Raw genomic sequence first — 27011 nt, 5'->3', positions numbered from 1 at the left:
ACAAAAATATTCAAATAGTAACCTTGACATAATTATCTGGCCAGTTGTCTTCGCTGAGGAATGCAGCCATGAGCACATTGCAGGCAAGCACTGACACCAGAGCGTTGCCCTTGGCCTTGAAGTTGAAGGAAACGTCACGTTTCAGGACACTGCAGAAAGCCTGCAAGGAAAAAAATATCCAATTAAAATAAGTACAAACACACAATTTGGTTTAATTACATATAAATGCACACTTTTGATCTGAAATCTTTCTCTAACTTTCATAACCTAACATCATTTGTTCTATTACACACATTTCTGAACATTCAAAGTGGGGGGGAAAAGCTTCTTGGAGCTAAGTGGAGGATTATAAATGAACAGTTTAACAGTCATGGTGACATGCTGACAGTTTAATACTTGAGATGAACTATCATAACAAACCAAAGCTACATTAGTTTTCAAATACAAGAATCTCATGTGGCACAAAACCTTACCATTGATATTATGATGTCTCTTATACTAGGACATTGCAGTGTGCTTAAAGCTGCTTTTCGTCTACCTTCAGAACAATTCCATGTAAAAAGAAGCTGCTGCTAATCGCTCTGCACGTTTCTTGTGGATTAAGAAAACTGTTCTGATGATAAAATTAAAAAAATACAGTGGAACCCCCTTTTAAGACCTTTTTTTGTTTTTAGATGTTCTGTTCTTTAGCCTTTGTAGATAAACCTCCATCGTAAGACTCTCTCCTTTTAAAGACCTTATTTTCTCAGAATTTTGGGTTCTTAAAATGGGGGTTCCGCTGTAAAATGAAATGTAAGAAACCTCTGTAGCCATGTCAGAAAGAAAGAAAGACGGCTGCGCCTTGGCCAGATACATCAGCGACAAAAAGATGGTGTGGTCCGGTTTGGAGCGGTTGTTTCTGAGGTGTTTGACGGCACCGCACAGCAGTCCTTCAATCGTCTCCTCGTCCCCATCCTTGGCCGCTAACTGCACTTTGCTCAACAGTTCTGATGGTTCCACTGTCATAAAATAACAACCACAAAGCAAAGATGATTACAAAAACACACATACTCACACACAACTTTTTGGGGGGGTTGCCAAGCACATCATTGTGGGGCGTTTGATCTTCTTCTTCTTCGGCGTTCCAGAATTTTCTGGTTACGTGTAAGTTCGTTTGCCCATTTGGGTTCCCCAAACTATACTCTGAGAGCATAGTCAGCTTCACTCCGCTTTCGTTGAGTAGGCATGCTGGTTATTTTCGTGTTTCCATAACCCACCGAACTCCGACATGGATTACAGGATCTTTTCCGTGCGCACTTGGTCTTGTGCTTGCGTGTACACACGAAGGGGGTTAAGTCACTAGCAGGTCTGCACATAAGTTGACCTGGGAGATCGGAAAAATCTCCACTCTTAACCCACCAGGCGGCAGCGACCGGGATTCGAACTCACGACCTCCCTATTAGGAGGCCGACGTCTTACCACCACGCCACTGCGCCCGTCTGTCGTTTGATCATTTAACATGCATCCGTCCCACACACAACTTTGTTAAATTAGTTTAATTAAACTAAAATAAATGTATATCAATGATTCACACTAGTTATTAAAATTCCGGTTTCATCTAGAGAAAAACGTGTACAGCCACAGTGGTGTAAATCCAGCCTGACATTAGCGTGAATAACAAAATAAAATATTAGTGATCTTCAACCAGCACCAATTACTGCCATGTAACAAAACTATATCAAGAAATTCGTGTACACCTCTAGACAAGCAAAGAAACTTATGAAGCATTCTTGCAACTACAGCAGTACCTCTTTCCTAAGACCTTCTCAAATCGGATCCATTTAGGTCTTAAAATAGAAGGAAAGGTACATTTAGTGGTGATACCATGACAACATTGTCTGAGGTGGTTAAGACTTAATACTGGAGGCAGTGTTTAGTGGAAGGTCTTCTTTTCTTCTTCTTCGTTCATGGGTTGAAACTCCCACGTTCACTTATGTTTTTGCACGAGTGGATTTTTACGTGTATGACAGTTTTTACCCCGCCATTCGATTCAGGCAGCATGCGCCAATTACAGGGAAATGGAAGGTCTCAAAGCAGAGGTTTCACTATCCATAAAAACCACTTACTTTAGCCCAGGAAAGTCTATGATAAAAAGTTGAATGAATAACAATGAATACACAATCAACAATAATCAAACAACACTTACACTACAGTAAAAAACAAAACAAAACACAGTAAAGCAAAAAATATAGTACATTGTATTTATTTGTCTGAATTCTCACCATCAATAGCAGCCTCTTCAAAAGCCATCAGCTGCACCTGAGCCTGAGAGAAAGCAGGACCCGGGGAACCTCGACGCTCGGGCTCCATAGCCGAACGACCCAGTGGGGTGAAAGTCTGCGAAACCTTCGGCTTCTTGGCCACCAGACCGCTTGCTCCCAAAGCCGATGCATCTCGCTTAGCTCCTGCTCCAATCAGCTTGCGAGCAACAGGCTGGGGGCTGGATGGGCGCTTGATTTCGGATCGCTCAGGGGGTGCTGACTTGCCCAGCGCTATGAACTCACCGGGAGGGGCTGCTTGAGCTGAAATGTGCAAGATGTCCCTTTACAGTGAAGCTATCACTATCAGCATCACAACTAATATCACAGACACTCGGGATGCTCCCCCCTTTTACAATGTTCTAGATGATCGAACGTGTAGCAAAGACCTGTACACATACGTGTAGATATTGCGTCACCCGTGACTCACTTTTTGTCTCCAAAGTTTCAAATATTACGTTGTTTTGCTCCGACAAAGACTGCAGATCTTGGCAAACGCGTGACGTAAAAACTAGATTTGATGACGTTACCCAAACACGTTCCCGTACACGTGCTGAAAAGTGCCACATCTAGATCAGATTGCTATCAACCCACTGGGAGAGGCTGCTTGGGCTGAAAGGTGCAAGATTTTCATTTACAGAGAAGCTATCACTAGCACAACTAATATCACAGACACTTACACATTGATAAGCTTCTATTTGAAACTTCTTTTTCCTCAAAACAAACCATTTCATTACTTATACATCGACCCAAAGGTCTTTGAAGTAGACAGACATACAAACACTTATGAAACAGATAAAGACCTTATCTCCAGAGCGTGTGGCTCGCTTGCAAAATGCCGGCGAGGTGATCACCTTTGGGTCGGCCTACTAGTATATCTTTTGTTTTTTTAACTTTGTTCATCTCACCACAGTCACTTTGTTGTTCAGATCTGTTTTTGGATTTTGTTCCTTTTCCCCATCTTGGACTGATGCCTGTCCTAAGCCTAATTGAAGCCACACATACACTAGTGTTGTTTTTTGGATGGCATCAATCCACGATGGTGACTGAAAAGTTTTAAATGGAGGCCTGTCAGTGTCAACTTTATGGTAAAGCCCCAGTTTGTTTTTATTTTAGAAATCGCATGAGCTGGATGTCACTTTGTCATAGAAGAATAACTTTCCTTGCAATGCCAAGTCTGCAAAATCGAGTTTTGTCATTTTTCATCAACATATTTTTTTAAAGTTCTAGGGTCAGGAGGAAAAAATAGGGTCGGTCAGGGAATCAAAAACAATGAACCCAGTTGCTACTATAGGTAGTACTATAGTAGTACTTAGTATTAGGCTAGCCCAACCGCCCAGGGCCTCAAACTGGACTCTATGGCGAATCACGAAAACGGTAGCTTGCCACCAACCTACCAATGATTTATATTCAGAACCGCTTTCGGAGGAAGCATGCTGGGTATTTTCGTGTTTCTATAACCCACCGAACTCTGACATGGATTACAGGATCTTTTTCGTGCGCACTTGGTCTTGTGCTTGCGTGTACACACGCGGGTGTTCGGACACCGAGGAGAGTCTGCACACAAAGTTGACTCTGAGAAATAAATCTCTCGCCGAACGTGGGGACGAACTCATGCTCACAGCGGCCAACTGGATACAAATCCAGCGCGCTACTGACTGAGCTACATCCCCGCCCCGCTTGAGGCAGTGACTGTATCTCTTGACTTTGCAGGTCATTGTAACCTGGTTAATGTTCCACACTTAGTAACATACAGTTGTATGTAAACTTGTATACAACTGCACACACAAGTTGTTAAATACCGGCATAATATAATACTATAGCTGTACCCGTTTTTTTCTGAAAACTTTTAGTTATTTCCTGGAACAGTCTTGATGAATAATTTGTTTACTTCTTTTATCATTAAATATACGCTTATAACATTTATTTTATTAATATTACACACACACACACAGTGACACACACACACACACTTGCATGTACACACACAATCGTCTGCACACAGGCACCCATGCAATGACACGACTCAATGGCAACGAATATACTCTGCAATTCTCGTCTGAATCTGTTTCGGAGCCTTTGGTCATCATACCCACCCACAGACACACACCTGCTTTGTAGATTAAGCTTATAGATTGAGTTGGCTGAACATTTGTCATCTAAATTAGAGCACTATAGCTCACCTCTGCTCTTTCCCTTTTTTCCAAGGATTGCTTTCTGACGCTCCATTGAGATTGTGGCAGCCTTCACCGACGTTTAGCAGGTTTGACACTGAACAGATCTGGATAATAAGTCTCGTAGTACTGCTTGGACTATCAGCCAACTTGCATGATGATCTTGAAAGACATGATCATGATGATGAACTTGGTGTAGGCTACATATGTATGGAAGTGAAGACAACGACGGAATCGTATCTCTGCTAACAATGTATCAACTGTTTGGAGCACAAACACTCCCGCTTAAATAGACAATACAGTATCTTCAACATATATACAAAGATCCATCAAACCGCTGCGATACGCAGATCTCTCTACCATCATGAACTCAGGTTGGGAGCGGGAGAACTCGTTATCTGATTTGACTCCTTTCGTCTAACTTGGAGTACAGATGTTGTGATACCCAAAAACAAGTTCCAACAAAATTGAAAGCGGTCAAAATACAAATGTCTTTAAAATGAACCCATTTGAGTTTGGATTATTTTCCAACACAAAATAAAACACGCAGAGAAAGATGTTGTACTGTGAACATTTACAATGCCTCCCCGTTCGTTCCGCACATGCGCAGTCGCATTGTCGATGTGACCAGGAACAAACGATGGAATCGGAAGGCGAAAAACAGGACTACGAACCTCTTTCAAAACGACTCCGACTTGATCCTGATAGGGAAGATGCTGCAACAACATCTGAACTAACGGATGACAGATATGAGCCAGGTAAATATAGGTTGTGAAATAGTATTTTTCAATTTTTGTTGTCGTTTGATGCAAACGTCTTATTACTGCAACATGGCCGAAATCAGTGATGGTGGCTGTCGGAGGGGTACACACGTCTGCATGGGATCGAAGATGATACGTATACAATGTGTTTAATGTTAGCCCTCAAAGCCGTTATTTTCAACTTTTATTGGTTGTAGTGATTTGAGCTGCTTCTAAAATGTATATTCTACTAGTGCTGCTGTTGTAACTGCAGGTGTGGAAAAGGGGAGTAACTTGTTTCCACTTCTATGCATTGGGAAGGGAGACAAGTTGGTCAGGTTTTTTTCTAAGTCAATTATTCATATTGTTAGATATATGCAGTCAGACTTTTTGATGTGCATCAGATCATGACAGTCTAAGCAAGCCAATCAAACAATATGAGAAAAAAAATATTAATTGGCTTGTTGTCATATATTATTATGTCAGACAAGCTTTTTTGTTGGTCGGAGGGGAGCATGTCAAAACTGTCATCTTCTGTTTCAACTTTCATCTTAATTGACCAAGGCCAAAAGGCTGAGGTTGATAAAGATGAAACAGAAGACAATATGGTTTCCAAGAACCGACAAAATGCTGGTCGGACAGTGACAACAAACCACCAAAATGTCATCATTTTGGAAGGGCAAAAGGATGCGCAATAATTGTTGGGGAGCCTTATTGTGAATGCAGGGGTGTGCAAATTTAAAAATAAACAACTCACCCACGGGTTAGTAGAATCTCATTTCCAGCTCACCCGGGAAAAAAATAGGTAACCCACTCCAACTTTTCTTATTTTGTCTTTGAAGTTTCACACACAGAAACATTGGATTATAAACAACGCCATGGTTGTTTTTCAGTGGCCTGAAACAAATTAGAAAGCGCTTTCTCATTGGTCAAAATGTAAAACTAAACTAAGGGATGTAACTCACATCGTTGAAGCAGACGACATTTTCGAACACGATCAATACTTCAGAAAAAGCGCCTTAGAAACAGTACTTACTGTTTGGGTTTCGGTTTTGTTTTCATTATGAAAAACAAGGGGAAATGTATTTTGGCCATTCATTTTAGTAAGGAGTTGGCATTTGAAGCTCTATCTTGAGTTTTGTTTGTGAAATTTTTAGCTAACCCACGGGAATGCTACTCAAAGACCTCAGCTAACCCGGCCAATTTTTAACTCCCCCCGGGTCACGGGTTAGTGGATTTGCACACCCCTGGAATGTAATATTTAGAATGCAATTCAGGACCCCAAAGCGCATCAGAAGTTCAAGATACATTACAGGCATGGGAATTGTCCGCCGAAAGACAAATTTCCGCCGAAATATTTGTTTGTTCCGCCGGAAAAGCAAAAGTGTCCGCCGAAAGAAATGAATGGGGGAGGCAAAAATGGTTCTAAAAACTGAATTTAATGGTAGTCTTGGAGCTCAGATGACACCAAATTGCACCATTTAGGTTCTTTGGAAAAAAAATTCCAGGGGGGGGGGGGCCAACCTTCGTGCCGTCGACTTTGCTATTACTTACAGATTTTCAGCCTTTTTTACTTTTTCAATTCCAATGCCTGACACTACCATGTCTTACTTGTATATGATGTGAGTCGTGACGTCAAATGTAACCTGTTCATCACCTTTCTTCCTGTATAAAAACGTACAAAGCTTCCAATTCCATCGTAGTTAGGAGTTCAGTAGGCTTTTAGCATGTGCCTCTTTTAAGTGTTTACAGACTTTGTGTTGCGCAATTTCCGATTGCAGAGCTTAGTTGCAAATTGACCATGAGTCGTCGCAGTAATTTTTGCTGATTCTAAAACATGCTTTTCTATCAAAAATGTTAACAGTAGCAGAACTGTGGATTATATATTGTTTTGTTTTTGTTTGTTACATGCACACTAAAATACTACAGCTACAAAGGTTTTTGATTCAGAAGCTAATTTCATCTTGTGATAATGATAAATTGGTCCAATTTGTTTGTTGTGCAGGTGAAGCTGACAGCAGTAGCAGCGCAGAAAACATGCAGGTAAGAAAATGTATAAATGCTGATCTACTTTATTAGTTTATAACTTCTGACTTCTTATTTGTTCATGGGCTGAAACTCCCAGTCCCACATTCTATCATGGTTTTGCACGAGTGGGTTTTTACATGTATGACCGTTTTTACCCCGCCATTCGGGCAGCCATACGCCGCTTTCGGGGGAAGCATGCTGGGTATTTTTTGTGTTTCTTTAACCCACCGAACTCTGATATATATGGGGAAGAATTTGAAATGGTGTCGAATTCTTGTGACACAAAGGGCAAAATTACAAGTGAGCAGAAACAATTTTTATTTCCTCTATAAAGTTTATTAATCCATGCAGTATGTGTTCACATAAATGAAAAAGGAATATCGGCAAACAGTCTGAAGTGGTAGAGTGTCAAAATAAAATACAGAGCTGGTTACACATCACCGTGTCACATCACAATATCTATACTGTTGTTTTCACTTTAAGGTTTTGCAAATTTGGATTCCATGCAATTATTCTATGCACAGCCAAGTATCTTCGCACAAAATCTTGTCCAATTTGATGAAGTTTCATCAGTGTCTCATGAGTCGAATCTTGGAGTAGGTTACAGTTTCACCAAAGATGCTGCTGATACACAGTTTTTGACATTTTTTAACTGATTTCACACAGATTTGCTTTTTGCTTTTCATTATAAGTGTCTTGGGTGTCTGGAAATGTTTTTTAAGATAATATAATGTCTTTACTATGTACATAAGCAATATTTTTTTCTCAAATCTCTGAGTACCCTGTTTCTGGTTTTGCCTGTTATCGGCAATTTACTCCCTGGCACTTACTATAAAGTTTGAAAGCATAAATGTGCAAGGATTCAAGAAGTATAAACTATCAAATTATGATTTTTTCATACATATTACCTGCAGCACACAGACATATCTTTTTTTAGGCCGCTGAGTATCAAGCCCCACTGTGGTGCTGGTTACCTGTTACCAAAAACACTACTTCTCCCTGCTTTCAGGACAGAAAATGTACTGCCAGTACCCTAATTTTATGTTGAAATGTTAGGAACAAGGTTGCTTGCATAGTTCACCGCCGCATGAAGGGTTGCAGTGAGTTGTGTGAGAGAAACAGTAAGTAAAGTGTTACAGAATGCCCTGGAGTAAGTTACATATCACGAAAATTGTCCATTTTCATAAGATTAAGCAAGAAAAAGCTTTCCATCAGTCTAAATAGCTGATTAGAGTTATTGCAATTTATGGTAGCCACAAATCTTGGTGCACTTATATATATACAATGTATAGATATATATATTTGTTTATTCATTATAACAGGGTATAGCGAACATAATACTTCATAAAGAGAAGAACGTGTCATTTCGCTGAGACAAACGGCTGACTCAGAACCAGGGTACCGTGTTAATCTGTAGGTTACAAGTTGAATGAATATAAGGGCATGAAAATATCCCCATTATTAATCCAACTGTTAACTTCATAGTAATCAAAACAGCATTTTTAGTCTTTAAGGCATATTATACATGCAACGTGTAAGGGTAATTCAGAGAAAAAGTTATGTGCGTTTTAAAACATCATTTGCAACATTCCATCTTTTATGTAAGGAAAGTATTAAGCAGATTAAGAACAAAGCATTTTGCAAGGCACAGTTATCTTACAACTTGCAGAAGAAAAAAAATCATTTTGGTCTTGTAGAAAATAAGACAGAAAACGTGTCAAACATGTACACTACAAGATTAGCAAGTATCTTCCAAGCTATTTCACAATCTACAGAGTAAAAGGGAAAAAAGGTCAGCATCAAAAGAAAGAAAAAAAAACCAAGCTAGACCACAATCATTTGCAAAATAAACTATCAGTTTCAGTGTCAAGAGTTGTGCTATTCAGCAACAAAAGCTCTGGCAAATGGTTGACATGTTTCTGCAGGCTTGTTCAAAAGGTATAGTAGATGTTTCGTCCGTCATCATGAAGAACAGCACTGTCCATCTTCTCCGCTATGTCCTGGAGAGGAATTTGATACTCCTCGACAAATGAGAGGGCATCACTGAATTTCCAAGCTGCTCCCCATGGTTTGAGATAGCGTCCAGAAATGACCCCTCCTTCTTTCTGTGTGACCTGTGTAAATGAGAAGTGAGAATAGCCAAGTGTTACTACAGTGGTGAGGCTCTACATAGGATGCACAAATACTCTGTAGGCGGAGAAGCAAAACTGGCATAGCAGAAATACTTGAAATTAAAATTTGCATTTGTAATAAATGGTCTTCACTTATTCCGTCGCCGAAGTTAATGAGTCTTACACATATTTTTCTTCATCCTCACCTGTGCCATGTAAATGACAGCTGATCCATTCTTCTTTGGCACCTTCACCTTAATGAAATCCCCTGGCTTGAGTTGAGCTTGTCCTTGGTTAAGGTAAACTGAGTTCAGTACTGAATCATGTGCCTATGGTTGTTTGGCAAGTAACTTCACTGGTTACAAATTAACAAGAAGAGCAAACGCTCGATCGAGTCACTTTCGCAGTTCTGAATATTATATGAGGCATCAGATGGACAGGAAGAAATTGCTATTCACAACACAATGAGTCACGTTCACATAAAATTTGAGCCCGGTCACTTTTATAGTTTCCGAGAAAAGCCCAACGTTAAGTTGTGTGTTGCCGAACAGAAAAGGCTAGTTATCTCCCTTGTTTTTCTGATAACGTTCGTAAAAGGCTACAGATGTAAATACTTTGATGTAAAGAATAATCCTACAAAGTTTCAATCACATCCGATGAACTTTGTCAAAGATATAAAATGTCTAATTTTTCCTTTGACGCTGACCTGTGACCTTGAAAAAGGTCAAAGGTCAACGAAACCATCGTTAAAGTGTAGAGGTCATTGGAGGTCACGACTAAACAAAATATGAGCCCGATCGCTTTGATAGTTTCCGAGAAAAGTCCAACGTTAAGGTGGTGTCTACGGACGGCCGGCCGGCCAGCCGGCCGGCCGGACAGACTAACACTGACCGATTACATAGAGTCACTTTTTCTCAAGTGACTAAAAAATGCACAGAACAATCACTAGAAATACATACAACAAATGGTTTGTATTGCATTCTACTTTCCAACTAAAATCTCTGTAACATTTTGTAACTGGATAAAAGGGTATTGTTTATAGTTGGGGAAGTTGTAACTGAAGCATACCAGTAAATTACGTAGGGGGGGGGGGTAACCGTGTGTGTGTATGGGGGGGGTTAAACGTGTGTGTGTGTGTGTGTGTGTGTGTGCGTGCCGGTGTTTGTCAGTGTGTGTGTGTTGGTGTGGATGTGTGCGTTCAGGGTATACTGTGAGGAATTGTCACACACACACACACGCACACACACACACATACTCACACACACACACGCACACACACACACACGCGCGCGCGCGCGCACGCACTCACACACACACACACACCGTAGTAAATTGATGGGTCTTTTCAGTTTAATCCGCAAGTTGTACTTAGCACTTGAAGACGGCTCTGCTGTGTTTTCTGAAAGAGTGTAATGAGCTCATATCAGTTTCACGGTAAAAAATATAAATAAAACAAAATCAACAACACAAAATATACATACCCTTCTCCCCTCCCCAGCGGGAAAAAAACACACACCAAATCATTGTCCAGTAGAATAAGGTAATTGGTTTCTTTCTCTTTTCTTTCTGGTCATTGTACATGTTCCCATAGCTGAAAACTCCAGTACTACAGCCTTGTGTATTCCAGATTTAAAATTGTTCGATTTTAGTCTTAGACGTTTCAACAAGCAGATTTTACCAAATCTATATTAAAAATGGGGGCAGCCTGGGTACTGTAACATACTGAGTGTGTGTGTGTGTGTGTGTGTGTGTGTGTGTGTGTGTGTGTAATAATTTTCTTTTATTACAAAGAACAATCACAAAAGGAACGCCTAGCAATTAAACTCTTCTCTATCTCCCCTTCCTCTACCCCTCGACCCCACCCCCCAACACACACACACACTCTTACACAGACATACACACACACAGACACACACACACATGCCGCGTACATGACACTGAGCATCAGATTGTGGTCACAACAGCGAACAGTGCACTGTGTTTTTCTGGCTCTGTACCACGCTCGCCTTTCACGCAGTACCACCTCTCTCACCACTCCCACCACCACCACCCTGCGCCACCCCCTTCCCTCCTCCTTGGAACTGCGGCAGGCTCCCGTCCGTGGAGGCAAGGAAGATAGAGAGTGAAGTGGTACTGACAGTGTGCACACCGCGAAAAAAAAAAAATCGACACTGGACAGTACTGTCGCCAGCAGCGTTGGTTACCTGCAGCCGTTGTGTCGTGTAGTGTAACGCGCTCCGTGTCAGTCAGCAGATACATAACTTTAACATCTTAAATGGGTAAATCTGTCAGCTACACGAAATACTTTGAGTTTTCTGTTTAATCCTTCTATTAACTTTGCTCTCCATTCGAATCGCTCGATAGCAGGCATCTTTGCAAGCCGGAGCGCGTTACTGACACCAACTTTGGTGTTGGGTAACCCATTCGTAGGAAATGATGGTCGAGATGAATTAAATCACGGAGAATACTCAAAATTCTGGGCATTTTCAACTGAATCCATTTCACTATAGGCCTACCATCACGCTACCCAAAGGTTAATAGAGTGGAAAACTACTCTGAGCGTGGGAGTTACCGACACGTCTGATCTACGTTACACCAGTGAAATGTAACTAACTCTAATAGACCACATATTGAATAAGTATTTACAGTTCCCTGAAATACATGTGACTTCGAAGACATTATATCGCTCATTACAGTGCCTTCGCGCAAATGTAAAACTTGAAAGCGAGTGATAATCCACGACAGCAAGGTCTCGTTCCGGAGTGCGTTACAGTTCACCGCATGCTTCAATCAAACATCCGTGGTATGGTGTATGTAACCAACTTCATTATGCATAATAAAACACATTTAATGCAACCTTCATCCAAATACTGGCACAAGGGAAAGCAGGAGAAATAAACAACAACAGGAAAACCTGTGAGCAGAGGTTCTATAAATTCGTCATTATTCTTGGTCGAGCGAGTTAGCCTACACGAAGAACGTAATTTCGAAATCGCGTTGGAAACCAACTCCGTCGATTAAGGAATTTTTACCATTAAAAGAGTGAATGGAAAGAAAGATGTGGTGTTACTGATTTTGTTTATCGTCAGGAAAAGCGAGGGAACGGGGGGAGGGGGGGGGTGTTTTTTTCAACTGCTTCGAGATGTAAGTTACTTACACCAAGATATTGACACACCTTCGTCTTTGAAACCAACGCCTTGCAAAACCATTTTCGTGGTTTGAACTTAACGAAACAAAGAATAATAACCAATACCGATTTCCTGTTTTTTACAGACTAAAAAAATGAAAGAGACAGAAATCATGTATTAATACCTCTTAGTTTGTACTCCTCAGTAAGTTACATACACGACGAAAACAACCACCGTTGTGTTCCGTAACTACCGCTGTCTGCCACAGTGTTTTTTCGTGTAAGGTCAAGATAAAGGCGAGTGCGTTTAATACTATTGAATAACGAAGAAAAATAAGACAATTACTTTAACATAGCGACAATCGAGCGAAAAGTTTTCTGACGACAGTAAGAGCGCGTTTCCCTACACTGAGACGACTGTACTGGATGTGGTGTTGGTAACTCACGCCTACAAGTTCAGCACGTTCATGTGTAAAAAGAACAAAATGCGTGTCTAACGTTTCAGTTTGCATTCTGTCTTTCCAAACTGTAAGCTAAATTAAATAAGTGAAAGAAACAAATACAATCACATCAAGTGCAGGTGGGCGTTACGCTACACGGTATTCGTTTGGTGTTTGTAACGAGCTCCGGGTTCGGAAATACACTTCTTCCGTTATTATTTATTTTTCATAACTAAACTCGTGTTTTCCGAGTTTGAATCACTTTCTGGATTAAACAAAATTAAAATCATTATTATTCGTACAGGTAACAAAGAAAACGACGAAAACCCCTTGAAATGAACATCGGCAAATTTTGCCGGACTTCAGAACACGAACCAGTCATCAAATTGTGAAAACAAATCACCGACATCAACCCATAATGTTTTTAGAACAATAATATTATATTTTAATACAAGAATAACCTCACAAAAAGTGAAAGAAAGCAAAAAACCAGTGATTTTTTAGTAACTGGAGGGCGTTACATGATGCCCAAAATGGTATCAACTTACCTTCCGCATTTTCGGCGCTGGGTGCCGGGTCACACATCGTGGACAGCAAATGAACCAGAAGATAAGTGGATATTAACATGTTCCAAACTTTTCGCGGGAAAAAAATAGGCAAAACAAAGCGATGAAGTATAACCGAAGTACGAAGTCTCGAAAATCGACGACACGAAAAAATAAAATAAGACCGAGGAGAACACATCTTCATAGTAATTTCCGTACGATATCATCATGAATGTCTCTTTTTTATTTGTTTGTGTTGTCCCTTAAATTTATCGTATAGTTTTCTTTCTGCCATCGTACATCAACGCCAGACAATGCCGGGAAAGTGCCTACGTGATTTCTGACACGAAAATCTAACGCCCGCCGTGACCCGAGAATATGTTGCAAAAAATAATACTACAGGCTACAGATGTGGTTTCAAGTGCTTGTACTGTGAGCTGAATCTTTTGTGCGCGTGTTTCAGTTTCATCTACTTGATTTTGTCTGTTAGTGTGCCACCTAGTTTCTTCGAAGTATACCTACCCAAGTAAGTGTCACAAAATGGCGGGCAAAATACTCGTGATTTTTGGGCAAATTCTGCTTCTCATAGCTACATTCTTCCCACCAAACCATTTTAAATACCATCAGCTCTTTCTTTATTCATTACTGTACACGTTCCATGCACACAACAAGGAAAACAACCTCACAGTCAGACAGAAAATACGTTTGAAGTGGCTGACTAGGCATTCGACGCCATTTCAGATTCTCCCCCATATACATATAGATTACAGGATCTTTTCTGTGTGCACTTGGTCTTGTGCTTGCGTGTACACACGAAGGGGGTCTACACATAAGTTGACCTAAAAGATTGGAAAAATCTCCACCCTTAACCCACCAGGCAGCCGCGGCCGGGATTTGAACTCGCGATTAAGAGGCAGATGTCTTATCAGAAGTTATCCACTTGGCCACTGCGCTCGTCATAAATTCTGACAATTTTGGTCATTTCACTTAGTTATATATATATATATAACGTTGCTAGATCAGGTCTGTTTCATTGATTGTTGCACAACAGGGATGTCGTTTGGTCATTGGTGTTGCTTGAATGTATTTCACATCGTAAAATCCTTTGCCGTTATTCCGGCAGATCTACGCAAATTGTTCATGGTTGTGGAAAGTTTGAAACTTTATATGAAGAGGGGTTTTTTTTTCGGGGGGGGGGGGGGGGGGTTATTATTTTTTTTTTAAATATGTCTTTCTCGTTTGTATATTCTATATTGAATTAGACTTAGTGTTTTGTTCACATTTTTCAAGGGAACATGGCCAGCATTAGGCATTATCACTTGTTATCAGTACTGTCAAGAAAGAAAATACAATTGACATTTTGGTTGTGCAGGGTGGAGGCGGTGACTGTGACTCTGATGACAGCAGTGATGACATTGACAACCTGAGTGGAATCAGCAACCTCTCTGAGCTCAACGACCAGTGTGATGAAAGCTCATGGCAACCAATAGCAGGTCAGTGCATGTTGGTCTTTACAAACACTCTTGTGATGTTTTGTACATCTGTAGGTGTGATGTGCTAACTTGTGATTGTAATTTGTGTATTGTATATATTATCAGGGGTCATAGCAATAGTTTGCATACATATTTCATTTGGTGCAGTACTCATTTTACATTTTTGCCATTCCACTCTGCAAAATAGGTCTTGTTTTGCCTCAACTGACGCAAGTCTGCGCAAGCCCTCTGTATGCTTTAGAGCATATCCACGGTCATACGGTACAGATTGACAGCATACACATTTTGTGCATGTTTGAGAAGTGGTCTATGCGTTTTGAGTATTTTCTGAACACGCCATGTTTTGTTCATGGGTGTTCACAGTGATTCAAGCCTACTAATGCAGTATGGGATATTAATTGTACATGAAGATTCACCTTGCATTGGTTAAATGCATACCATACTAGATGATTACCCGCTTCGCCGGGTACCGGCTTCGCCGGGAAGAAGTAGAGCCGAATACCAGGCTGCGCCTGGGACCCGGCTTTGCCGGGTGTACGCCGGCTTAGCCGGCGCACGAAGGAAAGGAGATAAACGCGCAAAACACTGGAGACCTTCTAAAACAAGTAACGTGCAGTGACCTTCTAAAAATAGTAACGTAGTAACGGGAATATGGATTGACGCCACACGGAGGAAGGGAGATAATCGCGGCTGAAAATACTGGAGAAGATAAGGAAGAGTTACTGGTAGTGGATCCCAACAACAACAACAAAAAAACACACACAAAAATCGGTTCAGCGCGCACAGCGCTGCGCGCTGAGAGCACGTGTTGAAATATCTCATCGATGAAGTTGTGTCCGGGGTGTAGCTGAATACGGTGTCCAAATTTGAAAAAGATCCACCGAAAACTTTGGCCGTGCATCGCGAACAGACAGACAGACAGACAGACAGACACTAGTCGTATATATATATATAGAAGCAGGAATGGCCAAATCCCAAAATTGTAACTCACCAGCCGGGCGAGTAACTGCAAGAGAGTCACTAGCCCTGCTCCATCTGATTTGAAACTCGATATTACAACCAAAAATGTAGCATTTGACCAGAATTTTCACTGGCCAGCCGGGCGAGTTGCCAGGCAGTTTCTACTAGCCCGGCGGATTGTTTACTCGCCCCTGGCGACCGTGCGGACAATTTGGTCATCCCTGCATAAGCATGATAAATATAAAATTTGAAAGACTGATGCTGCAGTGCTCTCGGGTCTCAAGTCTGACCCAGGAATTCATAAACTTCAGAAGAAAATTTAAATTTTCTACATTAGGTTTGTCCATTTTTATGATGATGTTACTTGGAACGGAGTGGCTAATATTATAGCTTTTCTAATTACAGGGAGTATTTGAGAAACTAAAATATTGTTATTGTGGCATTTCTAGTAACAGGGAGTATTTGAGAATTTAAAATAATGTTTTCTGTTTTGATCCAGGTCCGATATCTTGGGTGCAGCGTCAGATGACCTTGGGAGTGAATCCACGCACACTGCTGAAGAATGTCCTGGGCGATGAGTACGAGATTGACGATGATGTGGATGAGTTCAAGCTGTGGAACGTCATCATCAACATTGTGATGGAGCCCAGGCCACGCAAGAAACTGCCCGACTTCAACACTCTTGACGACGTCGTTGGCTTGCTCAAAAAGTGTAACAACATCCTGGTGCTGACAGGGGCAGGGGTAAGCATTTCTTGTCACCAAGGGCTTATTTTTTCATTTTTATATTTAGTCAAGTTTTGACTAAATATTTTAACATCGAGGGGGAATCGAGACGAGGGTCGTGGTGTATGTGTGTCTGTCTGTCTGTGCGTGTGTGTGTGTGTGTGTGTGTGTGTGTAGAGCGATTCAGACTAAACTACTGGACCGATCTTTATGAAATTTGACATGAGAGTTCCTGGGTATGAAATCCCCGAACGTTTTTTTCATTTTTTTGATAAATGTCTTTGATGACGTCATATCCGGCTTTTCGTGAAAGTTGAGGCGGCACTGTCACGCCCTCATTTTTCAACCAAATTGGTTGAAATTTTGGTCAAGTAATCTTCGACGAAGCCCGGACTTCGGTATTGCATTTCAGCTTGGTGGCTTAAAAATTAATTAATGACTTTGGTCATTAAAAATCTGAAAATTGTAAAAAAAAATAAAAATTTATAAAACGATCCAAATTTACGTTTATCTTATTCTCCATCATTTGCTGATTCCAAAAACATATAAATATGTTATATTCGGATTAAAAACAAGCTCTGAAAATTAAATATATAAAAATTATTATCAAAATTAAATTGTCCAAATCAATTTAAAAACACTTTCATCTTATTCCTTGTCGGTTCCTGATTCCAAAAACATATAGATATGATATGTTTGGATTAAAAACACGCTCAGAAAGTTAAAACAAAGAGAGGTACAGAAAAGCGTGCTATCCTTCTTAGCGCAACTACTACCCCGCTCTTCTTGTCAATTTCACTGCCTTTGCCATGAGCGGTGGACTGACGATGCTACGAGTATACGGTCTTGCTGAAAAATGGCATTGCGTTCAGTTTCATTCTGTGAGTTCGACAGCTACTTGACTAAATATTGTATTTTCGCCTTACGCGACTTGTTATTACTTTATTGTCCCATTGCTGGGAAATCCGGGTTGCTTCCTCCCAGTGGAAAGCTAACAGCAACAGAGTCGTGCTACCCAGGTGTATGCGTGTTTAGGTGTAATAAGCCACCTACACTTATGGCAGAATGACTGAGGTCTTTTACGTGCCACAGTGGTGACACAGGGATGGAACATGGATACTGTCTCGGAGTCTGCACATAAAGTTGACCCGTGTCCGTCCCGGCCCGTATTCGCACCCGTGACCCTCGGATCACAAGTCCAGTGCTCTACCAACTGAGCTACCTGGTTCCCGTTATCTAGAAGCAAAAGAATTCTTTCTGGAAGAAGCTTATCTGAACGGAATGTTTGGTGCTATGGGTTGTGTGGATTGAGCATTCGTCATTGTTGACAGTGTCATTTTGAATTTGATGCTGAATCATGTCACCTTTGAGTCCTGTCTCTGGATAAGCAAAGATATGCTTCTTTTTCCAGACATCATTAGCCTGATTGTCGGGAAGAAGTCTGTGTCTGGCTTTTGCAAGAAAGATTTTATCTTCAGTTGGCAGTATGTCTTTATCAATGAAATAAAGACACATGCATGTTTACCTTTGCTTCCATACATATGTGTTGTCAGTGGCCATTATTGTTTGTACTGTGTGCAGGTTTCCGTGTCCTGTGGGATACCAGACTTCCGGTCTCGCGATGGAGTGTACGCCAGACTGGCCAAGGACTTTCCCAACCTGCCTGATCCACAGTCCATGTTTGACATCGACTTCTTCAAGACCGATCAGCGACCATTCTTTAAGTTCGCCAAGGTACGTTGTGCTTTCTTTCCTCCTCAGCACGTCATCATGCCGTCACAGAACCTGTGCAAATGAGTATTTTTGGTACAGCGGAACCGTCCTTTTAAGACCCCCCGGTTTAACTCACTGTCTCCCAGGTACGGATATATCCGTACCCACTCATATGGCTCTATCTGACCAGGTACGGATATATCCGCTCGGACTGTTAGCTTCAGTCGCTTCCTGTAACGTCCATCTAACGCCTGCATTCCAGCGTGTTGATACATAGTCACTACAATTCTGAGTGACCTGCTGCAGCGAAGCTGGTTTCGGCACCAAAAATAATTGGTCAACATATGTGGGGAGAAAGTGTTAAGACTTCCTCCCTTTTCTTCTTCTTCGTCGTTCGCTCAGACAGCATTCCTCCCTTTTAAGACCTTGCTTTTTTCACATTTTCTGTTCTAAACCCCTGTAAATTTCCCTTCATTTTAAGACTCCCTCAGGTTTTTTGACTCACATGCGAAGCAAAAGTGAGTCTATGTACTCACCCGAGTCGTCCGTCCGTCCGGAAAACTTTAACGTTGGATATTTCTTGGACACTATTCAGTCTATCAGTACCAAATTTGGCAAGATGGTGTATGATGACAAGGCCCCAAAAAACTTACATAGCATCTTGACCTTGCTTCAAGGTCAAGGTCGCAGGGGCCATAAATGTTGCCTAAAAAACAGCTATTTTTCATATTTTTCCCATTTTCTCTGAAGTTTTTGAGATTCAATACCTCACCTATATATGATATATAGGGCAAAGTAAGCCCCATCTTTTGATACCAGTTTGGTTTACCTTGCTTCAAGGTCAAGGTCACAGGAGCTCTTCAAAGTTGGATTGTATACATATTTTGAAGTGACCTTGACCCTGAACTATGGAAGATAACTGTTTCAAACTTAAAAATTATGTGGGGCACATGTTATGCTTTCATCATGAGACACATTTGGTCACATATGATCAAGGTCAAGGTCACTTTGACCCTTATGAAATGTGACCAAAATAAGGTAGTGAACCACTAAAAGTGACCATATCTCATGGTAGAAAGAGCCAATAAGCACCATTGTACTTCCTATGTCTTGAATTAACAGCTTTGTGTTGCATGACCTTGGATGACCTTGACCTTGGGTCAAGGTCACATGTATTTTGGTAGGAAAAATGTGTAAAGCATGTGAGTCGTATGGGCTTTGCCCTTCTTGTTTCAGATTGTTGGGGGTCTTACAGGGGGGGGGGGGGGGGGGGGGGTTCACAGTATAAAACATTGATTTAGATGGTTTCTTTGATGACTGACTTTTGCTTTTCATATTTTCAGGAAATCTACCCAGGTCAGTTTGAGCCTTCCCCCTGCCACAAGTTTATCAAGCTACTTGAAACACACGGAAAGCTTCTGCGAAACTACACACAGAACATTGACACCCTAGAAAATGTTGCTGGCATTGAAAATGTCATCGAGTGTCATGGTAAGTCAAAAAGACTGGACTTTCACTGCTTTCTCTGTTTGTCTATTTCATTTGTGCTTGAGCTTCTATCCTCAAGGTACTGTTGCATCATTGTTGCCTTGGTCTTAAATAGAAATGAGACGGTTTTAATTATGCTAGACGTAATTTTAAATTTTGATTAAAGTGTAACATGGCGACGCATAATTATAATAATAATAATAATAATAAATGAGCATTTATATAGCGCAACATCATAACTTTACAATTATGCTCTTTGCGCTTGACACATTTGAATTGAAGTAAATCTTGGAAGACAAAGAATTGATTTTGGGGTGAAATTTGTGCTGTAGAGTCTCTGCTTACCAGAGGTTTTGTTGAAAATTGATGGTCCTGTCAAAGCAAGTTTCATTTTGTGATTTACATCATAGTAGATTACTGTTGTTGTTTTATGACAGGTTCCTTTGCCACTGCCACGTGTAGAGTGTGCGGCCACAGTTGTGATGCTGAAGCCATTCGGAAGGACATCTTCAACCAGGTTGGTTCATTCCTCTTCACCTACAAAAGACAGATGTGTCATTTCTCTTGTAGTAACACTTTACTGTGCAGAGTGAGTCTCACAGTACTCTGTTAGCTGATTGTGTGTGTTGTTGTGTATTTTCAACTCAAGTCAATGCTTCAATTTTTCTGGCCCCTAACACGAGTAACAGAGGCGCTGTTTCTTCACGCCACCGGGGGTCTGTGCTTTCTTCAGGATTTTTTATTTTCTCCCAACTTTCAGCCCTTCAGCCCTGTAGCTTCATAAACAGTGATGTATTTGATCTAAACTGTCAGCTACTCTCTGCCACTGAGCTGATTTCAGAGTATAAGAGAGCTAACTAAGTCAGTTTTTAAAAACTAATATTGAATCATTCTTGTTGCAGCAAATCCCCAGATGTCCTAAGTGCAGCCCTGACATTGAGCAAGCTGTGATGAAGCCCGACATTGTTTTCTTTGGAGAAAGTCTGCCACAGAAATTCCACAAGCAGATGGCCTTGGACAAGAACGAGTGTGATCTGCTCATTGTGATTGGTTCCAGCCTCAAAGTGCGACCTGTCGCTCTCATTCCCTGTAAGTGTCTCCTGGTCATAATTGTTTTATTCTTCTTCTTCTGGGTTCATGGGTTAAAACTCTCACATACACTTGTGTTTTTTTACACGAGTGGGATTTTACGTGTATGATGTAACCTGTAATAATCTGTAATCAAATCTGTAGATGTTTATCAACATACTAGTTTGAGCACAGACTTGAACTGAAGAGTTTACAGCTTGTTGTTTATGATGCATTTGCCGTTGGCCTTGCACATGTTGGCCACCTGTGGCGTTCTACCAAGTTGGTATAGTTCTGGGCAGGTTTTGAGTGTATTTGTTACAACTCGAAGAGGTTTTGCCAAAGTTACCAGCTTGGAATAAAGTCAGTGGGGGGTACTGTGTTTTGTGTGTTTCTTGGCCATTAATGCTGTGTTTCTTAGCCCTAAATGCTGTCTTTATTAGCCTTGAGGGAGGGTGAGTATCTCAGGTCGTAGAGCCTAGATCCTAGAGTTTGAATCCAGGCCGGTACGGACACAGGTCAACGGTATGTGTAGACTCAGAGACGGTATCCATCTCTGACCCCTGTGTCCAACAGAGGTACTTAGAAGACCTCGGTCATTCTGCCATAAGTGAAGGTTGCTCATTACACTTAAACACGCCTACACTTGTGTATCTCATCTAAACGACAGGGTAACACCCAGGTAAATGCCCTAATGGTTTCACCGCGAGAGAGTAGCTCAGTTGGTAGAGCACTGGACTTGTGATCGAAAGGTCGCAGGTTCGAATTCGGGCCGGGACGGACACGGGTCAACTTTATGTGCAGACCCAGAGACGGAAGCCATGTCCCACCCCCGTGTCATCACAATGGCACGTAAAAGACCTTGGTCATTCTGCCATAAGTGCAGGTGGCTGAATACACCTAAACACGCAGACACCTGAGTAGCGCGACTCCGTTGCTGCTAGCTTTCCACTGGGAGGAAGCGACCCGAATTTCCCAGCGATGGGACAATAAAGTAATGAAAATGAAAATGAAATAAAACAACATTATCATCATCGTTTATAAGCCCTCAATGCTGCACTTTGACATCTTTTCAACCGTGTTGCTTGCTCTTTTCCAGCTGCCATTCCTCCGAACGTTCCACAGATCATCATCAACAGAGAACCGCTGCACAAGAGCCTCAACTTTGACGTGGAGTTGTTAGGCAATTGCGATGACATCATCAGCGAGCTGTGTAAGAGGCTGGGCGAGGGGTGGGACCACCTGGCTCTTCCTGGGCCCCCAGCACAGGAGGTGAACTATTTCCGGGACGTTCCCCATCCTCCAGAGCTACCAGTGCCGCCAGGAGAGAAGGGGGAGACAACCGAGGATCCGGTGGATCATAATGCTGACAGCGGACTCGGCGTCTTTGGTGGCGGCTCTTCCAAAGGAGCGGGTCATGTGACCCATCCCAGCAGTCACGCGGGTGGCACTGAATTTCTCGGGTTGTCCAACACAGACAGGCTTGAATGGCTGAGCTCTTCTGACAGTGGGGCGGAATCTGCTACAACACCTGACATCCACGGCCACATTGACCTTGCCGTAGGGGCTCACACACAGTGTGGGGACAGGTCAAAGGCAGTCTCTTCACAGGAGTCAGGGGACTCTCACGTCTCATCTTCTGGACCCGTGTCTCACCACTGTGTGCGCTGCAGCCAGGCTTCGGCTCAAGGGGAATGTGATTGTGGCAGAGAGAAGCTCACTTGTCAGGTGCCTCTCACTGCAGATACTTCATCACATACACAGAGTGTCAAACTATCGACAGCTAGTGAAGAAACCACACATCATCCGTCTTCATCATCGTCGTTGTCTCATCACAGTCGGCAGAGAAGTTCGTCTGAATCGCGGCACAGCACTGAACCCCATTCCACAAGAAACGGACACTCACCTCGAAAGCGTAACAACTCTCATTCGCACAGCCAGGGCCACGGAGAGAAGGAAAAGATCGACATTGAGAAAGAGTCGAAGCAGGACAATTCTCACTGTTCGCACACAGACACCATAGAACAAATACGCCAGATGTGGGTACCTCGACGTCGGATGAGCGTTGCCAGCCGAATGGCGGGTAAGTTGTGGCTTGTTGACCAGGCACAAAAATCTTGTCTGACAATGTGGAATTGATGTTTAGTTATGGGTGCTCTTTGTTTCTCCTTTACGGTTCTGTCTGTCTGTGTGCTACTCTGTGTGTGTGTGTGTGTGTGTGGACCATTAGTTTTGTGAACTGTATCTTATATTTAGCTCAGAAAAGAATTTCAGTATGCATAATCATCATCATCATCACTGTCATTGGAAATGACGAAGGCGAGTTGTGTAAGCTTTTGCTTTTCTTATTTGCAGAGCGGGTGTACATCATACACCCTTGTCTTTTTGATCATCACACAGTGAATAATGCTCGCTTGTTTGTTCTTAAAATCTGCAGAGAACCAGATTGTCTTCGTTCCACCAAACCGATATATTTTCCGAGGAGCAGAGGTGTACTCGTCATCTGAAGACAGCAGTGATGTGGAGAGTGTGGGCGATGAGGACACGATGCCGCCTGGAAGCGTCAGCCCGACCTTGCAGGACCACGATGCTGACAACAGTCTGGAGGACAAGGAAATAGACGCTGAGAAGATGGGTGAAGCTGCTGGTATCATTGTGTCATCATCATCTGCTGTTTCCCGTAAGGATAAAGGCAGGACCCTGGGTGACTCAGGTGGCACTGGCCAGGGCGATAGCTCTCTCAAGTCTGATTCTGATACCACCTTGGAAAGCAAGAGATCCTTTTCTAAGATATGAAGCGAGATTTGATTGCCCGATTCCATTACTACGCTTGCCTGTGACAAGCACATATACAGTTTGCTATATGTGTATCTCAGATTTCTTACATTTTTAATGACATTGTGCTGATAACTGATTGTATCTCACTCTCAGGGAAGTATCATATTGGAGATACTAAGTGTGTATGAAGAGAACAAAGTATTTCTGTATGCTGATCTGGACCAGCAGCCTGTCTCGCATTGTCTTCTTTTTCGGCAAATGAGGCTTTCAGATTATGAGTGCCAGTAGAGAAAACTTCCCAGTTTGCGTTAGTTATCCATGTTTAGCAGAACATGAGCGGAAGGCAGACCTGGGAACCCATACGATTTCGCCGTATTTTGTAAGCATGATTGTCTAGAATACGATCAGTATGGCCAGTGGAAAAACAATACGACGAGAAATATATCCCTAGACTACTTTTCTTCACAAGCGCAACCCCAAGCAGATCCAGTACTTTGATTCATGATTACAAAATAGTAACTTTAATTAACGGTGCGACAGACGCGTGTGAAGCACGTTTAAATCATGGATATTTGAATGTAGTGTGGAGTACGCTCATGTTTTAACAAATACACCAAGTTTGTTTGAGAATACTCCAAGTGCAAAACAGGGATTCCCAGGTCTGGGAAGGGTAAAGAAACAAAATGTATTAAATATTGCCTATGGACTAAGACTCTTATTGTTTTCTGAGTGCAGGCTTATCTTTCACTTGTAAAATGTTACTTGCCATGGAAAACTCTTGTTTATTAGTGCAGGGAAACCCCCCGCGGGTTAGGGGGAAGAATTTACCTGATGCTCCCCAGCATGTCGTAAGAGGCGACTAACGGATTCTGTTTCTCCTTTTACCCTTGTTAAGTGTTTCTTGTATAGAATTATAGTCAATGTTTGTAAAGATTTTAGTCAAGCAGTATGTAAGAAATGTTAAGTCCTTTGTACTGGAAACTTGCATTCTCCCAGTAAGGTCATATATTGTACTACGTTGCAAGCCCCTGGAGCAATTTTTTGATTAGTGCTTTTGTGAACAAGAAACAATTGACAAGTGGCTCTATCCCATCTCCCCCTTTCCCCGTCGCGACATAACCTTCGTGGTTGAAAACGACGTTAAACACCAAATAAAGAAAGAAAGTGCAGGGAATTAATATTTTTAATCACTTTTGTGGAGAATGAAGCAAAGAAGTTATATGAGAGGCTTAAGCATGGGCATGGCAATATATACTCACGGAATAAAATAACTTAACATTGTTTAAAATGTAATATCTTAAAATCGGAAAAAGTTACAGGAGTGCTTTTTGTACCAACGTAAAGCTTGTTCAATTGCTCATTATGGGCAAAAAACCGGAATAGTCTGGCTTGTTCCGTTTTTTTGCAATTTGAGCTCAAAGACGCATGGTGTCATTTTGGAGTTTACAAACTTAGCACTGTGTGTTTGACAGCGCTGTGCGTGCACTGATTGCCTGGTCACTCCGAATCTCCTAGCAACATCAGTATAAGTCATCCCTCCTCTCAACATCCCTATTGCGACGAGTCTATCGTTCACACACGTTCGTGGCATGGTGAAAGACAGAGTGGACAGTTTTGGGCAAAGAGAAAGAAACATTTTAGTGAGTTGTTCTCACTCACAAACAAACGGACAAACCAAAGGCAGTACTTTCATGCAATATTCGTGGATCAGCAGCAGACCTTTTGCAGGTTTCAAGTACGGGTAGACGTGCCCCGAGAGTCAAAGAGTGCAGGCCTACCTGTTTACAGCACACACAGCGTGCACTGGCTGTCGGCAGCGTCGGCAAGCTTAGGCGTCAGTCTAGTAAACTCCAAAATGACACCATGCGTCTTTGAGGACCAATTGTGAAAAAACTAAGCAACCGAGAACATTCCGTTTTTTTTCCTCTTCTCAGGAATTGATGGTTCTATGATCGTACCACCCCGCGCTCCTGCAACTTTTTCCGATTTTGAGATATTAAATTTTAAAACATGTTAAGTTATTTTATTCCGTGAGTATATATATATTTTGCAAAACTATTTTTTTAAATTTTTGTTTGCATCATTTGATTTAGTTATTGATTCAGTTTCACACACGATTTAAAAAAGAAGTGATCAGAAACAAAGTTAAGCTACAGCGACATGTTACAGGGGGAGTGATAAAAGAACTGTCTGTGAAGTTGTTAAAGTATTTCTGTTAGTAGTGACCTTTTATGTTCTATCTTCCAAAAGTCTTAGTCTTAGTCCTACACTTTTATCCTTGATTTTTAGTGAAGTTGAACAAAATTGATTTGAATTATTTTGGATCTTGTTGAACAAAGATCCACCAAAGATAGAAAAGAACTCAAATGAGTTTCTAGGTACTGAGATATCGTGTGAATGTTACAATTGTCCCCAAATGATGAGCATGTAAAATAAGCACACTGCCTTCAAAAATGTATTCAACTGCCGACTTGCTCCACAAAAATATATAACTTTTAATTGTCAGAAACGAATTGGTTAAACTTAAAGTTAACCCCTTCACTGCCACAGTATAACAGCATTTTGGTATTGCTGTGCGCCAGGGCAAATTTCGCTTTCTTCGGTAGGTTCACTAATCTGTTCACTGCTCAATCATTTATTGAGATATCTCTTAGATCTTTGGCATGTGGTTTGCTTACACCCTTAGCTATTACGTGATAACATGATCATTGGACTTTGTTTGTGATTGTTATAGCAAAAATCTTCTTATTCTTCTTCTGCGTTCGTGGGCTGAAACTCCCACGTACACTCGTGTTTTTTGCACGAGTGGAATTTTACGTGTATGACCGTTTTTTACCCCGCCATTTAGGCAGCCATACGCCGTTTTCGGAGGAAGCATGCTGTGTATTTTCGTGTTTCTATAACCCACCGAACTCTGACATGGATTACAGGATCTTTTTCGTGCGCACTTGGTCTTGTGCTTGCGTGTACACACGGGGGGTGTTCGGACACCGAGGAGAGTCTGCACACAAAGTTGACTCAGAAATAAATCTCTCGCCGAACGTGGGGACGAACTCACGCTGACAGCGGCCAACTGGATACAAATCCAGCGCGCTACCGACTGAGCTACATCCTGCTATTTTGTGTGTGCAATTTTGTTAATGTTTTTTGAAGCATAGAACCATACCAGTCACATTCATGCTCTTTAAAAACAATGATTTTTTTCAAAAGGGTCCATAAAATAGACATTTTGCTGCACCTCTTTGTAAAAAAAATAGTTGAAGCTGCAGGTTAAAAAAATGTCATAATGTGTTGACAAGTAGCTATTACCAGTAGTTGCAAAG

At 41.6% G+C, this 27011-nt stretch overlaps 2 protein-coding genes across 3 annotated transcripts in view; one reads left to right on the top strand and one right to left on the bottom strand.

Moving 5' to 3' along the window:
- The window catches only part of LOC138959977 (integrator complex subunit 1-like), a 95921-nt gene extending 90910 nt beyond the window's left edge, over positions 1-5011 (bottom strand). For both annotated transcript variants that reach the window (XM_070331693.1, XM_070331694.1), the window contains exons 1-4: positions 4481-5011; positions 2262-2561; positions 802-998; positions 23-160 (exon numbers count right to left, since the gene is read on the bottom strand). In XM_070331693.1, coding sequence (XP_070187794.1) covers positions 23-160; positions 802-998; positions 2262-2561; positions 4481-4526 — 681 coding nt within the window. In that variant the 5' untranslated portion in view covers positions 4527-5011. The remainder of the gene's footprint in view (positions 1-22; positions 161-801; positions 999-2261; positions 2562-4480) is intronic.
- A 77-nt stretch (positions 5012-5088) lies between these two features.
- LOC138959978 (NAD-dependent protein deacetylase sirtuin-1-like) lies at positions 5089-27011 on the top strand. Its single transcript, XM_070331695.1, has 10 exons — positions 5089-5229; positions 7217-7254; positions 14835-14955; positions 16415-16659; positions 18223-18375; positions 19698-19845; positions 20280-20359; positions 20745-20931; positions 22010-22993; positions 23348-27011. Exons 1-10 carry the CDS (start codon positions 5112-5114, stop codon positions 23704-23706), a joined length of 2433 nt encoding a protein of 810 aa, XP_070187796.1. The 5' UTR covers positions 5089-5111; the 3' UTR covers positions 23707-27011.

The sequence above is a fragment of the Littorina saxatilis genome, linkage group LG2 (genome assembly GCF_037325665.1).
Source record: "Littorina saxatilis isolate snail1 linkage group LG2, US_GU_Lsax_2.0, whole genome shotgun sequence".
NCBI classification, from domain to species: domain Eukaryota; kingdom Metazoa; phylum Mollusca; class Gastropoda; order Littorinimorpha; family Littorinidae; genus Littorina; species Littorina saxatilis.
This window is presented reverse-complemented; position numbering and strand designations above follow the sequence as displayed.